The sequence below is a fragment of the Vombatus ursinus genome, unplaced genomic scaffold (genome assembly GCF_900497805.2).
Source record: "Vombatus ursinus unplaced genomic scaffold, bare-nosed wombat genome assembly UNPS02014770.1, whole genome shotgun sequence".
Classification (NCBI taxonomy): Eukaryota; Metazoa; Chordata; class Mammalia; order Diprotodontia; family Vombatidae; genus Vombatus; species Vombatus ursinus.
In genome coordinates, this window is record NW_020954548.1 from 16753308 (window position 1) to 16766884 (window position 13577).

Here is a 13577-nt window from a genome sequence, read left to right on the forward strand (position 1 = left end):
TTTCGGTTGTTTGCTCATTTTCCAGACTATTTTGGGCTCTGCTTCCTAAGGAAACTGTTACAAGCTTTAGGTTTTTTTTTTTTTGTGCAATTGTTTTCAGAGGTAATTCTGGGGACCTCTGAGTTTTCAGGTCTTCCAAGATGGTATGATTTAATAAGAGGTGTGTTTATTACTTTCTTGTACTGTGCGCTGCTTTGTGAGAGAACACAAGCAATCTTTTCAAACCTGGAACTGTGACTAGGAACTCTGACCCTGCCCGCCTGCAGCCACAAGCTCTGCTGTGCTAATGCTCCTTCTCACACTGGGACTCAGACCCAGGACTGCCACCCAGATTCAAGTACAGTCAATGCAACGGAGTCCTGCCCCTGCTGCCAGCAGAGGGACTCCTCCAAGTCTCCTTCTGACTTACTATCTGATCCCCTGGCCATCTGTGGGCTGAGAGGTCTGGAAATTGCCCCTGTTTCTATTGATTCAGTCACTCGGAGGCCTGCTCTTGGTTTGCTGGGGCCTGGTCTGTGCTGGTGCCCTGGTGCAACAGACCTTTCTTCCCAACCTTCTAAGTTGTCTCGGGTTGGAAATTGTTTCAGTCCCTCTTTTTGTGGGTTCTGCTGCTCTAGAATTTGGTTAGGGTCATTATTTAAAGGTATTTGGAGGGGTTTGGGGGAGAGCTTAGATGAGTCCCGGCCTTAACTCCTCCATCGTGGCTCTGCCTCCACTAAATTGATTGGTACGTTGGAGCATAGAAAAAATGTAAGACCGATATGTGTCCCTGAACTCAAAGAGGTTTTAATGCAGTAGATAAGATAATATATAAAGTGGTTAAATAAGAGTATAGGACAGTGTATGATTAAGGGATAAATACAAAGAAATGCCTCTTCTAAATAATTGAAATATGATTGTTATTTTGAGCAGTGCCTTCTACATAACAAAGTATCTGCATGGGCCATTGGCCGAATGGAACCAAGAACTCTTGCTTGTTAAATAAACTTTGACTGAATAATTAACATATGTGCTTCTTTTAAAGATGTAACAAAGTACCAATTTCAGGGGATCTAGAAATAAAGCGTAAAATCAATTTAAGGAATTTTTATTTAGTGGTTATCATGTTCAAAAGACTGTGTTTGGGCATGTTGTTATATTAAGAGGAGAAAGAAAGGTTTTAGCCATCATGGACCTTATAGTTTAGTAGGAATTATATCTTGTGCGGAAGCATAGCCAGGTGTGATGTGCATTACTACTTGATAAATGCATCAGAAAGGCATAATAGTAAGTGTTACGCAAGGTTATAAGGGAAAGTAGTGGGTGGATGAGAATTTGGGAAAGTTTTCTTATGGGGCCTTTGGACTGAGATTTCAGGAATGAGTGGGGCTTCATCAAAAAGGAGATACCATGAGGTGAGATCAAGAATAGATAAACAATAGTTAGCAGGTAGTGTTATATATTTAGAAAATATGCCCACGGAAATATGAAGCATGGTGGAAAGTACTTGGGAAGAAATCAGTGGAGGGAGAAACAGAAATGATAGTGCTGTTGAAATAGATCAAAGATCACCTGGACAGGTAGGAAATAGATGAGGAATATGTGAATCACAATTCTGATATAGAGACTTTGATGTCGTAGTTGATGAGAAACTTCATTTATCCAGATGTCTGTTAGGGCTCTCTCTGCCCAAAACAGAGAAACCAGTTATTTCATTTGTTTCAGTGATAATTTTATCCTTCAGAAAGTAGAGAAGGAATGCAATTCTGGAACTCAATCCTAAGAGGGAGGAAGTGGTTACTGGGGTAAAAATGATTGGAAACTTGTGGGCAAGTGGCCATCTGTCTTAAAATTTGTGATAAAGAAAAAAAAGGAAAGCAGGCCTTTTCTGACATGCATTTTTTTGGGGGGGGGAAGATCTCAAAGGTATCAGAGGAATATAGATAGGATACCATGGCCTAAAATTCTGCAGGGGAAATCAGCCTGAGAGGGATGAAAAGTTATTGAGGATGAAATTTTGAGGACACAAAAATAAGTATTTACAATAGGAAAGAAAAAAGGGAGTTTATAAAGCAACAGAGGGAACTCAAACTGAATTTGTAAAAGACATGTACAAAAGATGGAAGAAGGAACAGCTATCGAAGAATATACACAAGATTGAGAACCTGAACTAGAATGATGCCTTTGTGGTTAGAAAGGATAGAGATGTGGGAGGAGAGGTAGAATTGAACATAGTAGAGAAAGGAAGAGGAAAGGATCAAAGATGACTCCAAGATTACAGAGCCAGGTGACTGGCAGTGTGGGGACCTATGCAAAAGAATTATAGGTTTAGAAAATGGGTAGATTTGGGGGAAAGGTGCTAAGTTCCATTTGAAACATGGGAAATTTTGGGATGCTGATGAGACATCTGCAGGTAGCAGGCAGTTGGAGATTTAGGAATAGAGTTCAGAAGAGAGATTAAGTCTAGATATGTAGATTTTTTTGTCATCTGCAATGAGATTTTAAGTAAGCTCCAAGAAGCAGCTGGGATAACCAAGAGGCTAGAGTGAAAAAAGAGGAGTCAGGAAAGAGCCTTAAGTGAAACCCAAGAGCTGACTCATACCTGAACAAAGGAGTTTTTCTCAATGTAAAATGAATATAATATTAGTCCCACTACAGATCTTACCTCTTTGTGAGGTAAGCCCTTTTTCAACCTTCAAGCACTGTAGAAATAGTAGTTATTTTATTATAATGTAGGGTTTGCTAGTCTTAGATAAGTTGTAACTCTTGTTAGCCAACCTCACACTTCACACCATTTTCCTCGTATTCAAACCTGTATACAGGTGTAAGTGAAAGATTTTTTTCTTTGCACTTGACTGTTCTCTTTTACGATATTTTGGTTGTTCTTCTAGCTTCTCGTTAAATTTGCCTATATGATGCTTCTCTCTTCACTTCCCTGTTCCCTCCCCCAATACTCCTACACATACCCCCCCCCACAAAATCTACTTTTGTGGGCAATTTCATTCACTGTCTGTGACCCCCATTGCTGTACTGATAGATGGATATATTCCTTCCACAAATACTGCTCACAGCCTTCTATTTCTGAGTGAGATGGCTGCTTTGGCAGAGAATTTCATCACCTTCAGCATTAACCTAATAATGAGATTCTCCTGACTACTGAACTGGTCCTCAGATGAAAGACATAAAACTGTTTGCCAAACCTTTGGTCTTTCTAGGCTATTCAGAAGTACTCCAAATTATGCTTGCTGATGTAGCTTTTGAGAAACCAGTGCTCCCTCCCATACTCCACTGAGGCACTAGGGTAAAACTTTAGTGGAAACAAATATGTTCCTTGCATATATTTGCAAATCTTTGTAAACAAGTTCAGAATATTTGACAGGCATAGGATATAAATATTTAGGAAAAGAAAGAACCGATTACACATAAATGGTTGTTTCAGGAAGTTGGATAAGTGACTATTGCAAAACTAACATGAATACAGAAACTTTGCTTCTTTTTGTTTTTGGTAGGGTTGAGCTGTGGAGAGAACCAAACAAATCCCTGGGCATCAGCATTGTTGGTGGACGTGGGATGGGAAGTCGGCTAAGCAACGGTGAAGTGATGAGGGGTATCTTCATCAAGCATGTTCTGGAAGATAGTCCAGCTGGCAAAAATGGAACCTTAAAAACGGGAGATAGAATAGTAGAGGTATCCTACAATATCATTTTCCTGCACTGAATATTTTATTTTATTTTCTAAGGGAAAAAAAAATTTTCACTATTTTTCAAACATTATAGTGGAGCTCAGTCTGAGTCAATGAGAATATTTCCTCTACACCTTAAAAATGTATATATGTATTTGGTGATGTTTTTATTCACAGGAGACCCATTCATGAACTTCCTGAAGGAAAAAAAAATGTATATTGATTTTTCTTACAAAGCTCTTTACAAACAGAATTATAAATTTGTTGATTTTAAATTGACAAACTTTTTTGTATAAAGCAAGGAAAATTTTATTATCACTTTTCTCTTGCAGGTTAATTTGATTGTTTTTTGGCTTTTCTTAGTGGATCATTCCTGTGACATCTTTAATTCCCCTTGTACCCCAGAGGAAAAATTTTCCATCATCCATATTTTATATAGTTGCCAAAAGCTTTAATTTAGCATATGCAAATGTATCTATGTTTTAAAAATATATGTAAGTATGAATACTAGAATGTGTGATTTTGTCAGTATGGACAACTGCAAGGATGGGAACTAATCTGAGAGCTACTTATTTAGTAGATAAGCCCTAGGGAGTTGCTTTAATTACTGAGAGGTTAGTATGGCTTGTCTCCAGTCACTTGGATGATAAGGGTCAGAGGCAAGATATTGTATCTGTGTTTTTCTGACTCCAAGTCCATAATTCTACCCACTATGCAACACTGCCTTTCATAAATATGTATTCTGTACGTATGGACATAAATTTAAATTATCCCAAAGAGAGAGAATCAGGTAATATCAGTCTCAGGACAACCTGAGTTCAAGTTGTGTCTATGACATTTAATGGCAGCATGATCCTTGGCAAATATGTGACCTCCCAGTAATAAAGTAAACTCTTAAGACTCTAAGTTGTGATAGGCAAGCTACTGTCATTGATAGAGAGTCAACCTCAGAGTTAGAACGATCCACTTGTAAACATCTTAGTTGTTTGATCTTTTGCAAGTCACTGATCCTGTGATCCTCCGTGTGGAAGAGAGGATAGATAGCTCCCTTTCTTTTCATTTCTTTTTTAGATTATGTGATTATGCAGATTGGAGAATGGTGGGCTTTTCTATTTGATGATACTTCCCTTCTCAATAACTCATAGTCACCCACCTATCATTAGAAAGCCTATTGACTACCTTTCAAAAAAATCTTAGAAGTCTAAGAATATATCCTTTTTCTTTCTTGCACTATCACAAAGCGATTTCTTCCATGTGTCCTTTACAGTAAATTTCCTTGACCGAACCAGAAAGGACAATATATTGAAAACTTCTCCCTCAGAGGGGAACACCCTTCCATTTTTGCACAATGTTGTCTGAATGGACATTCTCAGTCAAACAGGGAGTCGCATCACTCCCTTGCAGTTAGAGAATAAGTCACTTTCATATGCTTAAACATGACAGTCAGTGGCATGTCTCTATTAAGAAATTCTGATCTATTAAGAATGGGAATTCTACAAAAAGGTTGAAGGCTTGTTAATGTTCACTGAAAGATGCACAATTAAGTAATCAGACCATTTTACTGGCAGAGATTTTCTAGTGTAACTGGAAATGATTCACGTTCTAAAAACAATGGTATTCTATGCATATAGCTCATATTTTTTCCTTTCCAGAATTGTCCCTGTTGATCTTGACTTTGCTGTTTGGAGTTAGCATATACCACATCTGTAATCACTGGAGATGATGAAACCATGATTATGATTCTCTTTATTTTCCCACCAGGATTAGCATTTGACCTTTAGACTGTTTCTTTTCATTTTTTCTATTTTCTATCATTTGGTTATGATTCAGATAGTCTATTATATTAGACAAAACATAACTTTAACTTTTATTTTAAGGCTATTTGTGTAAAAATTACTAACAAATAAGCACGTTTCTTGGCTTCCAGCACCTATCATGTCTATTGCAAAAAAAAAAAAAAACAAAAAAACAAAAAACCTCTTTTTGCAAAACTAACCTTACCATAATATTGAATATTCCTGGGCACCAGAATAGGTTCTTCTTTATCAGAGGAACTGTACATTGAATAAGAAAAAGAGAATGACTGAAAAAAGAAGGGGAAATAATCCTCATTACTCCACAAGAAGTATTATATTCAGCCATCTTTAAGTGGTAAAGAAAAAAGTTAAAAGATTTTCACCATAAAAGTTATGTGACTGTTGAATTTATTTACATCATTCCTTAAATGATACTGATGTGTTCATTATTTAAGAAACAACTTAGCAATATTAAGAAAAAATAAAGAATGCTCAGTTCCTTTTTGTCAATCAGGTTTACTGGAAGTCCTGAATTTCTTATGACAAATGCACTGTCCCAGCTGAATTCTCAACAAAGTTGGTTTTAGAGCTTGCCAAAATGCCAAAATTCTTTCAAAGCTTTGAACAGATATTCCTGATGCCCTCGTGGTAAATGATTCTCACTCCTGAGACCTACAAAATGCTCCATTTTCACTTTAGCTTCTTATAATGTTAAGCTGAGGCCTTCCATTGCAGGTGGATGGAATGGACCTCAGAGATGCAAGCCATGAACAAGCTGTGGAAGCCATACGGAAAGCAGGCAACCCTGTACTCTTTATGGTACAGAGCATTATAAACAGAACGAGGGTAAGCATCTGCAAAGTGTAGAAGAGGCATTTGAAAATCTTCCTTGATTTAGAGTTTAATGAAGGGTCCAATTGTCTGTGCAAACAAAGACAGTGATTCTTGAAATCTCTAAGAGACTTGTTGCAGATTTTTTTTTTTACGATACAGAATCCATGTGGAAATCATTTCTAATTTGATTTATACAAACTGGAAAAGTCCTATTGAAAAAGCTATCAACAAGATGTATTGGTGGCCCTAGAGGTCTGATTCAGACTATGGTCACAAAGGATTTAAGGAAAACTCGTTAAAGAGAAAAGCAGTGTGATAGTAGATAACTGGAACATTCAGTGATTACCAAAGATAATATCTTAACAATCAGTAGAGAGCACTGTACTTTCATAATTCTATTCTCTAAATAATCTTCTGTGCTAATCAAAACCTATGATCACATGTGAATGAGCCTTTCTGTATCTGTGTGCACCACTTAAAACTAAACTTCTCGTTATGGATTCTGTATAAACTGCATGTCTATTTACTAGTGGTTTCATAACTTTTGTTTCCCAGCCAGAGTCTGTGTCTAGCACCTCATCAGCATCTGCTCTCTGTGGGCAGAAACCTACTAACCCATTTTACCATCAGTCATCTCAGGTAAAGTGATTTAAAAAAAATGTTTAATGAATTGTTTTGGGGACAGAAATGCTATCTTTAGACATTAGAAACTATAATGACCTCTAAGAATGAGCATTAGGCCAGCAGTTTATGATAGGGTATGTTTACTTAAGGCTTAATTTCTTTGTGAAATTTTCTCATAGCTGGCTTTAATTAGGGATGTGATGTATTGAAAAGTCTGAGAGACATAATTTCTGGGTAATTAATAACTGTTTTATTAATTGTGACTAGCAGATCATTAATAAAATGATGGTCATTTGTCTTTCTCTCATAAACCAAAGACAAATCAATTTATGTAGGCCACTTGACACTTATATATCCTTGGTAGAATGGGTATTCCCAGTGGCCAGAAATCAACTATGATTGGTTAACAACTAATGAGAGAATACATATTATAGTGAGAGGTAGGCTTATTCTAATGAGGAGCTAGGGACTTGACTTTAGAAAAAGTTTAAGAAGCCTTGATCTGTACAAAAGGATCTATCCTCTACTATCTATGAACAATGGTGGGATAAGAATTCCACCTAGATAACATGGTTTGGGTGGGGTGAATTCTTTGGGCAGGGTCCGAAATGCTCTGGAAAGTCTGAACTTTGAATGAGGAAACAGAAAAGCAAAAAAACCTGGATTCCTTCTCCCCCCCCCTACATATTAATTGGTTATTAATATGAGAGAAATAATAATTTCTCTCAGGGATATCATGCACACTTTAAGTTCAACTATCTTTATCAAGTCACTTAAAATTAAAATGCAAAATTCTTCCAATCTAATTTTATGATAGAAAGGGATTTGAATACTTTCTATATCCTTTTCCTGAACATTGGACCTGTTGGTTAGTTGCATAGGGAAACACCAACAAATAGGTAGTGCAATGTGATCAGGAAAGCTAAATTGTTAATACTCAGAGGCCTAAGTGACAAACAAAATACTGGATTTCTCTTACTAATTCTTACTTTTGTTATCAGGACAGGTGTAGCTCTGGGCTGGGTTGACTGTAAGAAATTAATTTAGTAGTTCCAACTCTAAGTAGCTATCTTCACATCTGCAATTCATAATTATCCAGTTGTTTATTGTTAGATAATAATTATCCATTCAATTGAGAAAATCTATGAAATGGTAGGGTAGCATCATAATGCATTCCATATAAATGCTTTTCAGCTTGTTTAAATAATTATAAATCTTGATACATTCATGCTTCCATTTGTTGTGTTAAACATAGATACAGCAAGATAACATTGGCATAGCTTGTTTAAATGACGTTAAAGCTATTTTTTTTTTAGTTTCCAACTTCTGTATTCGAGACAATAATATAAACTGCTGATTAGTAATTCACAGGATTACCTTTAGAGCTTCATAAACATTTCTCTCAGTGCCAATCATAACTTCTTAATGTTTTAAGACCAGACATCTCTCTACCACAGATAAAGGTATCCTGCTTTAATATTAAATGTATTCTTATTCCTGATAAAATAGTGCTTTGATATGTGAATGAGTCCATGCTTTCATTGGTATGGCTATTCTTTCCACTCAGTTGAACAAAAGCCCTCCACACCTCTTAATGAGATTTTTGGCACTGTTTTTGGGTAAACCCTCCATGTAGCACTCACTTTACATGATGTACTACTTCCCTTTGGTTTTATTATCTTAGGAGTACCTGTATCTTAGGAGTACCTCAGTCTGTTTACCTATTTCTTCAAACTGTTTCAAGATTTGAAGACAGATCTCATCTGAATTGATTTAATCAGAATTCATCATAATGTTTATAGTGAGGTTTATTTACCTTTTTTGACACTTCTTCTTCCTGTTGTTTATATTCCTATTCCTTATAACTCTATGGGAAAATGTACTTGAGTTTTACTAGCTGATGTTTTTGCACAGTAGGTACCTGCCCATTATAGGTATAAGATAAGTTTGCTTGTAAATTGTCCTAAAAGTTATAACTGCCAATGAATCTGGCAGGGCCTTTATCTCTACTTTATAGCATTTTACACAACAGAATGGTGCATAATAGACTGATGAATTCAGTGAACCAGTCTCCCATTTGAAGTGGGTTCAGTCAGTGCAAAAAGAGCCAAATTTCTCTCTTCTCTCTCCCACTGCAACCCTATTTTTTTTTCCAGTTAATAATCCTCCAGTTTGCTGTCATTGGCTCTTGAGGATGTAAATATAAATGGCAGTCACTGACTTTTCAATGTGAATTCTGTTCCATTTCTATAAATTTTTAGGTAATAATAAGAAGAATGTTTAAGTGATCTATCATTCCATACTGTTCATACTGTGTTCATACTGTTCTTCTATACTCTAATGTCAGGGCCAACTTCAAATCCCGGGTAACCTACAAATAAAAAGTAACTTAAGAAATTTGGTTAGTGATAAATACAGCCATTTCCTGGATTTTTATGATTTCTAAAGTTTTCCATAGTATTACATGGGGAGGGTGAACATTTCATAGGAAAAGCAGGGTGATGTAGAGTACAGGTTTGTGCAGTTATGGCCAGATCACCTCCCTTTTCACGCCCCAGGAAACTCTGTTATAGATGATTTGACAATTTACATCGGTAGAGGAAGTTTCTACTTTGGGAGTTTCTTAAACAAATTAAATAATAGCTCTAGACCAGAAAACCAAAGAATCTCACATTAAATTTTATTAATAATAATGGTTGACATTTACATGGTACTCTGCATGTCATGTTATCTTCACACCAGCCCTTTGAGGTAGATAATCTACCAGTATTATTATACCCATCTTACAGTTAAAGAAATCAAGGTTCAGGAGGTAAGCAACTTGCTCAGACTCCTACCTAAGAAGTACTAGAAGTGAGATTTCAATTCAATTCTCACTCCAGTCCACATCCAGCATTCTTGTTACTGTAACATATTACCTTTCATCTGTTCCTTCAAAACAGTCATTCCCATTTATAGGTTCATGAACCCTTTGGGAGTTTGTGACAACATTCTGAGGAGTTCCTGGTAGCAATTCCTTAATGTTTCTTATGCAGTAAATAAATGCAGGATACTGTAAATAGTATATTAAATTACCCTGGGGATTCACAACACATTTTTGTTTTTGTTGTTATTGTTATTGAAAGGAGTTTGTCCAAGACCAAAGCAACAAAACATTGGGAACCACTGCAACAAAATTCCTGTTGCTAAAATGCTAAAGGAGTGCCATCTTATTCCCTACAAAAGATTAAACCATTGGACCTAGGATATTTTGTTCTCCTCTCCATAATCATCTTTATCAAATTGTTAAATGACCATATTAACTTTGGTATTTTAATGCAACAAGTGTTATTGAATGATGCAACACGTACAAGGCACCAGGCTAGATCATGGAATGCAAAACTGAAAAATGACAAGCCCTGTCTTCAATGAGACTAAAATCCAATGGTTTTCCACTTGGTAAAATGAAGAATTTAAGCTAAAAACTTTATTAAAAAGCCCTGTAGAGTCTAAGAACAAAAGTGTCAGTGTGCCCATTTTTTATTTATTTCCTCCCTTTGTAGGAAAACACTAAGAGAACAGCAGTTAGAAAGAAGACTGTGGCATAAGCTTTAGTAGAAATTTGTATCTGAATATTTCACTAGAATACAATCATGCCAGAGTGCAGTGTCATGGCACATGACTCTACCATAGCCTATACTTAATGTCTGCCAACAAGACTTTTATGAGGAGAAATAGCACAAACATCTAACTAGAGCTGAAATGAATTTTAAATGTATGAGATTTTTCTCTTAGAAGATACATGAAATAAAAGAATAAGAAAATTTGAAAAATAAGGGTGGGGAAATATCCCCCCCAGGAAAAAAAACCAAAACCAAAAACTATGGAAACACTGGATTACAGTGGGCATACATCCTTCTTTTCAATTTATTAGGCTCTAGAAATACTGGCTTATAGATTATTACAGACAAGTTAAAAAATAGAGACTGCAAGGAACTTTCATAGGCTATTCCTGAGGTCTTTCACTTCCTTTCAGGGAAATTTATTCAAGTTGATTCCCCTGTGTCCCATCTTCTTCTTCTTTGGATTTCACCCACAACTTCCCCAAACCCTATTTCTCATTCCCTTTATCCCCAGCAACAGGAAGAGGAAAACAGAAATTGACAAAATTTATTTCTTCAACTATTTGTTTTCTTTACCTTTTGTTTTTGTTTTTGTTGTTAAGCATGAAATAATCAAAGAAATAACTTTAACAACTAATAAAAGTAATAATAGTACAATGGAAAATGGGAAAGAGGGCATAGCTGTGGAGATTCTGGAACTGGCACACTATAATGTTTTGTTTTGTATTTGAATATATACATATATAATGGAATGTAAAATTATTTCTATTTTCTGAAATGAGGAAACAAATGTACTTATTACAATACTTTAAAATATAGTGGGGGCATCTATATGTCAACATCTATGTATGTGTGTTTATGTATTTGTTGATACAATGAATAATACAAAGGCATTCTCTTGGGGTGGGGCCATCATCAGACAAACCAGTTTCCATATTTAAATTTATGAGCTGGTTTTGACCCTTGTGAACTCCTTATTTTTATTTCTTAACATTTAAAAGGAGCATCAATTATTTTGTTTTTAGGTTAAACACTTTTAATTTCAGATTATTTAAGTATTCTGATTATATTAATAATTAGATCTAAAAGCTAAATATAGTTATATACACATATAGCTTATAATAGAATATATTCCATTTTAGCTCTGAAGCCATACGTGAGAACTGCTTTTCTTCATAGGTCCTCTTCTGTTTCCTTTTAGAAACCCCCCTTGCCTTCCCTGCCGTACAACCTTCACACTAAGTACAGTTTCAGCAGCACTAACCCCTTTGCTGATTCTCTGCAGCTCAACACTGACAAGGTTGGATAATGCCTTTAGCTTGCAATTCCTCTTTCCAAAAGCGCTGTGTACTTTGTTATTGCTTTAATGAATTCTTAATTTACATTGCTAAATTTGATCTGGAAAACAAAAAAAAAAAAAACAACCAAACTTTTGCGTTTCTAGGAGGCATGCAATTACTCTTTTAAACAGATTGTCTATACTAGATCCAGTTCATTTTTGCAACTGAAATTAGATGTCCCTTATGAACAGTAAGGGTGATTGTTCTGTGTTTGTCTTTTTTGTGTAGTTTTGATTTTTTGATATTAATGTTGTCTGTAAATGAATTATTTTTTTCTGTTCAACTTATGAAAAGTTATTTGTGAAAACTTTGCACTGTTGCAAACAATTTTAAAACTACTACATTAACAGATTTGTCCATAGTAGTAACAGAATAGTATGTCTACATCTGCCCTCCTTATGTAATAGTGGATATGAGTCTATTTATATTCCCAAAATGTTGTGATGATAAGTGTCTGGACCAAGAAGAAGCATACGCAGTTCTGCTTCTGTAGACTTTATATGAAAATTAGTATTCTGGTAAATTTGGAAAACCTAGAAAAAATTAGCAGGCATTAAAAAAAACTGTATACTGGTATTTGATCATAGAAAGGGTTGAATTTGCCATTCATGTCTATGAGGAAGCATTTCATGAATTACAGCAGATTTTTACCCATCTTTAATATGCAAGGGATTATATACTATAAGAATGTGCATAATTGAAGTTGATAATAATCCATAATATGTGGAATATTATTTTCTGTTACTGTAGGGTGTACAGAATCCAGGTAGAGTTACCTTCCGTTGTTCCCCAACTAACCCTTTTGCTCCCACACCATTTAAGGTTTGTCTCCCTGTGTAGTTTTATACGAATAAGTGCGTGTGTTGCATTTAGTGTGCTGTGATTGATGGTTGCCATTCATGTGTGCGTATATATGTGGCATGTAATATTTTCAGAATAGCTTATGTTTTCTACCTTATGTGCTATCCTGAAAGCTATAAAATATGCATGTTAAAGGATTATCATTACTATTAAGGAATGTGTAGAGTGCCAACAATGAGCTAATTCATAAGCTCAGTGGGAGGAGGTGTGTCAGTGTTAATGAAATGGACTTCACTCACTCTTCCAGTAGGTAAAAGGCTAGTCTTAAAGAGTTCATGTATTTTGCTATAGCAACATTTAGGTTTGCACTGTGCACTTTTGAAAGATTTTACTTTATCTTAAGGAGTATTTCTAACAAGCTGATGTCTTCAAGGAAGATACCATTCAGCAAATACACATTAAGTTGCTGCTATGCTCAGAGAGCTGTAGTAGTCACCAGGGGCAATAGGAAGTTTAGATAAGCCATAGACCTTGTGAGAGATAAGATACACATATAGCTAATTAAAATAAACATTACACAGCACGTGTATCAGAGTTGCAAAGCAAAGTCAAGTTCAAGGTAGAAAAGTAATTTCTGACCTAGGGATGAAGGATGGAATTTGATGGAGTTGGCATGAGCAGGCTTGAAAGGATTGTTAGGAATTCAACATGGAAAAAGGAAGGGAAATTCCACACATAGGGCATAATGTGAGCTAAGATAGAAATGTGTTAAAAGCTGGATTGTTGGGTAGAGGGTAGGTGAAAGTATAGCCTATTTTTAGCTGTAACAGATACTGCATGAAGTGAAGTGGATCAAGATAAGGCTGGGAAGGACCTAGAATTCCAGGCAAAGAAGTTTGCTAACTACATTCTAGCCTAA

The 13577-nt window shown here is 35.8% G+C and overlaps 1 protein-coding gene across 15 annotated transcripts in view; it reads left to right on the plus strand.

Annotated features, from left to right (window-relative positions):
- The window catches only part of MPDZ (multiple PDZ domain crumbs cell polarity complex component), a 218252-nt gene that overhangs the window by 155238 nt on the left and 49437 nt on the right, over window positions 1-13577 (plus strand). For 11 of the 15 annotated variants that reach the window (XM_027862857.1, XM_027862856.1, XM_027862854.1 and 8 more), the window contains 3 exons: window positions 3489-3666; window positions 6193-6303; window positions 6847-6930. In XM_027862857.1, coding sequence (XP_027718658.1) covers window positions 3489-3666; window positions 6193-6303; window positions 6847-6930 — 373 coding nt within the window. The remainder of the gene's footprint in view (window positions 1-3488; window positions 3667-6192; window positions 6304-6846; window positions 6931-13577) is intronic. The other 4 variants (XM_027862861.1, XM_027862863.1, XM_027862864.1 and 1 more) reach the window with 2 other exon arrangements.